Consider the following 3,596-nt stretch of genomic DNA (forward strand, 5'->3'; position numbering starts at 1 on the left):
TTTCTTCTTCATTGTCATTAAACTTCTGCAAGTGATGCTTCCTCTTCCCTTCCCAATTGCCCTCCTGCTCCTTCCTTTCTTCTCTCTCTGTTTGGCCTCCCCTTACCCTAGTTGGAAAAAGACCCCTGGGCAGGGTCTCAGAACCCAAAGGGAATATTAGAGAAATAAACCAAAGGGCAGCCAGCCCTCTGGGCATGGCCAGGTAGGTATCCCCCTATGCAGTTCAATGGGCAGTGAGCTAATGGGACAGTTCTTTCATCTCTTCCTTGCATGGAGAGGTGATTACCCCCATGTAGCACTGACTGTACTTAAAATGATTAATTACCTGGTACTTGGATCTAGGTAGCTACATGTTACTGCAACATAAAAGCTAATGAAACAGGGAGGAAGTAATTAACACAGAGCATCTCTGCAAATATACATTGATCCAGCAAGATGAGGAAAGGGCAGCCTCTCTCTGTTGGAATCTAAATGTGAACATGCTCACCTCCAGAATATTGATCAGGACACAGCATAGGCCAACCCAGGGCAGAAGTCACTACTTCTCATGAGCTGTAAGGGAGCAGGCAGCCTCAGTCTACAGCATGAAGGGAATCACTGGCTACTGTCTGCTGGGAGTTCATGGTTAAAACCAGTATGTACCCTATTCTTTGTTCTCTGCCTCTTCACTCTTTTTTCTCCGACCTCCTTTTGCCCCTCACCTTTATTCCTTCTCACCCGTCTTCTTTCTCACCCTCTTTTGTTGTTTTCCATCCTCTAATCTCTTGTTTCCTGATAGACAAAAGCTTATTTTCTCATATTAGTCTCATCCCTACCCTCTTGGCCTCCTCAGAGCCTGGGATATTCTTACTTGTTATAGATGCTGCTGCGCTCAGGGTAAAAATGACTCAACCAACCAGTGTTTTGTTTGCCTCTGATGGACACAGCCCAGGAGGACTTTGGTGATGAGGGTTAAACAGGACAGTGTTAATATTTAATCTGCACAGTTTAGCATAGTAAAAGGCACTGCATGCATGCTCAATCTTTATTTTAATGATAGCTGGATGGATGAATGGATGGACAGATGGACGGATGAATGACTTATTGATATACTCTACATAATGTGAAAAATACGACAGCAGTCCTTACTGTTAAGATCACATTCGTTGTTGTTTCCTCTTTTACAGTAGAATTGAAAAGGCCAACAACCTGCTATACATCGACCCTGATGCCTTCCAGAACCTTCCCAACCTCCGATATTTGTAAGAACTGTACTTCAATGCCCCCTCTATAATCAGATTGTGTAGTCCTATTTTAGCAAAATACTCCTATTTTGCTACTCTGAGGAGCAATTGCTTTTTATCAAAGATGTGGGGAAGAAGCGGAGATGGAAAGATACTTGCTGGTGGATTTTAGTTCAGTTTAATGAGTGAATTCCACTAATATAATTCCATTTTATTTTCATTTACTAAAACAGACATCATAAGGAATGCCATTTGCATTAATGGGATTATCACAAAGACCTCTTGCAGAACTCAGTCTTAATTTAGTGTTAATGAGATGCAGCCAAAATTTCTGCTAGCATTTAGCTTGTGACCTTGACCTCAAAAACATCTTCTCTCTTGTTCTGCATATATTCATTTTTTTTTCTTTGATAGATTACAGTGTTTTACTTTGTAAGTTTTGGTTAATAATAGACATGGTATTTATCAGCAGAGAGATTCCTAATGTTTGAGCTCTAGCCCCTAGGCCTGCCCCCATCAGCAAAAACATTACTTCTTTTATTCAAATGGCTTTCAGATTAGCTGAGGGCTTGACAGAGCCCTGGGTGCTATGATGAGGCCCCACAAAATAACATAAAAATTTAGACTATGGAGTCAAACTTCTGGGCCCATGTACTCACTACTGATCGCTGACAAGAACTTAACCTCTCAAAGCTTGTTTTCTTGTCAAGGAAATGAAAATAATAAATCTATTTTCTATTAACATAATGATAATGCATAACCAAATATTGCCAAAAGACAGAGTTTTAAAACAACCACTATTTATCATTTCTCACCTGTGAGTTGAATAGAGGAATGGTCTGCTAAATGGACTCTGTTTGCCTTACCTCAGCTCAGCTCACTCATGCATCTGCAGTTAGTTGGCAGGTCAACTGGGAGCTGGCTGCTCTGGGTGGTCTCAGATGAAATGACAGCTCTCCTCCAACTGGTGCTCATTTACAGCAGGCTAACACAGGCTTGTCCTCGTGGCAGTTCTAAGGTCGCAAGAGAGAGAGAGAGTGGAAGCTTGCAAGCCTCTTGAGACCAAAACTCTGAACTAGCACACCATCTTTTCTGCTGTATTTTATTAGCTAAAGCAATTCATGGGGCCAGCACAGATTCAAGAGGTGGAGAAACAGATTCCACTTCTTGTTGTAAAAGCTACAAAGTCACATGGGGCCAGCACAGATTCCACTTCTTGTTGTAAAAGCTACAAAGTCACAACACCAGGTATGTGGATACAGGGAAGAATACAGAATTGAGGCGATCTTTTCAACCAATTCAAAGCACATAAAAAGTTTTAAACACTGTCACATCGTAAATACTCAATAAATTAGCTACTATAGAATTAAGGCGATCTTTGCAACCAATTCAAAGCACATAAAAAGTTTTAAACAGTGTCTGTCACATCGTAAATACTCAATAAATTAGCTACTATTGATATTATGACTCTATCCCTAAATTTTGATCATCAGAACTGGAGTTAGCAGGTATATTAAGGAATACTAGGCAACTATGTGCCTTAGATCTCTGAGTGGAGAATGACTGAGGGAATAAAAGATTTAACAGAAGAGAATGCATATGACCTAGAACTTCCGCTCTCTGAAACTCCAGAAAGGATCTGAGAGAGTAACAGATCATCCATCCCTGAGTTAATGTTAGTGGCAGGACTGGCTTTACTGGCGTGCCATCTGTGCAGTCAGACAGGGCCCCCTGCTCAAAAGGGCCGCACACTCAAAGAATCTTACACTAGGTTTAGTTCTCTGCTGTCTTGAAATACTTAAACACTTCATTTTCATTTTGCACTGCACCCCACAAATTATAGAGCCAGTACTGCTCAGAGGTTAGGGTTGTAGTCATTTTTAGTTTCAGACTTGGGAGTCTTGGGTCCCTAAATAGGCTTTGCTATGTTGTCTACAGAGACTAGCCCGGGTTAGGTACGTAACAGTGGAAGAAATGTAACAGAAAAGCTATGGGCCTTAAAATCAGAAAATCTAGGGCTTCATTCTGAATCCACCACTTATTCTTGGGCCAATCATCGGATTCCTGAGATGCGCATGGCTTTTCTGAGCCTCGGGTGAGATTAATATATGAAAATATTTTTTACGACATAAGTGCTCAAAAACATTAATAGATATGTACTAAGTTATTTGTAGAATGATTATTTCTGGTCAACCAAATTCTACCAGTCCATTCTCAGGAAAATGCCTGTAAGTGTTAAATAGAGAGTTATGGTGGCCACTAAGACCTTTAGCTTTTACCCAGAGTGTTCGGCATGAGTGCAAAAAAAGGACTTTGGGTCATGCCTTCGCATTGAATGGAGCAATATAGAAAAGAAAAAATATATAAATATAT

At 40.7% G+C, this 3,596-nt stretch overlaps 1 protein-coding gene across 2 annotated transcripts in view; it reads left to right on the forward strand.

The window, feature by feature from the left end:
- The window catches only part of FSHR (follicle stimulating hormone receptor), a 154,096-nt gene that overhangs the window by 105,274 nt on the left and 45,226 nt on the right, over nucleotides 1-3,596 (forward strand). For both annotated transcript variants that reach the window (XM_006909605.1, XM_006909606.1), the window contains exon 4: nucleotides 1,167-1,241. In XM_006909605.1, coding sequence (XP_006909667.1) covers nucleotides 1,167-1,241 — 75 coding nt within the window. The remainder of the gene's footprint in view (nucleotides 1-1,166; nucleotides 1,242-3,596) is intronic.

Source organism: Pteropus alecto, unplaced genomic scaffold, assembly GCF_000325575.1.
Source record: "Pteropus alecto unplaced genomic scaffold, ASM32557v1 scaffold131, whole genome shotgun sequence".
In the NCBI taxonomy this organism is placed as follows: domain Eukaryota; kingdom Metazoa; phylum Chordata; class Mammalia; order Chiroptera; family Pteropodidae; genus Pteropus; species Pteropus alecto.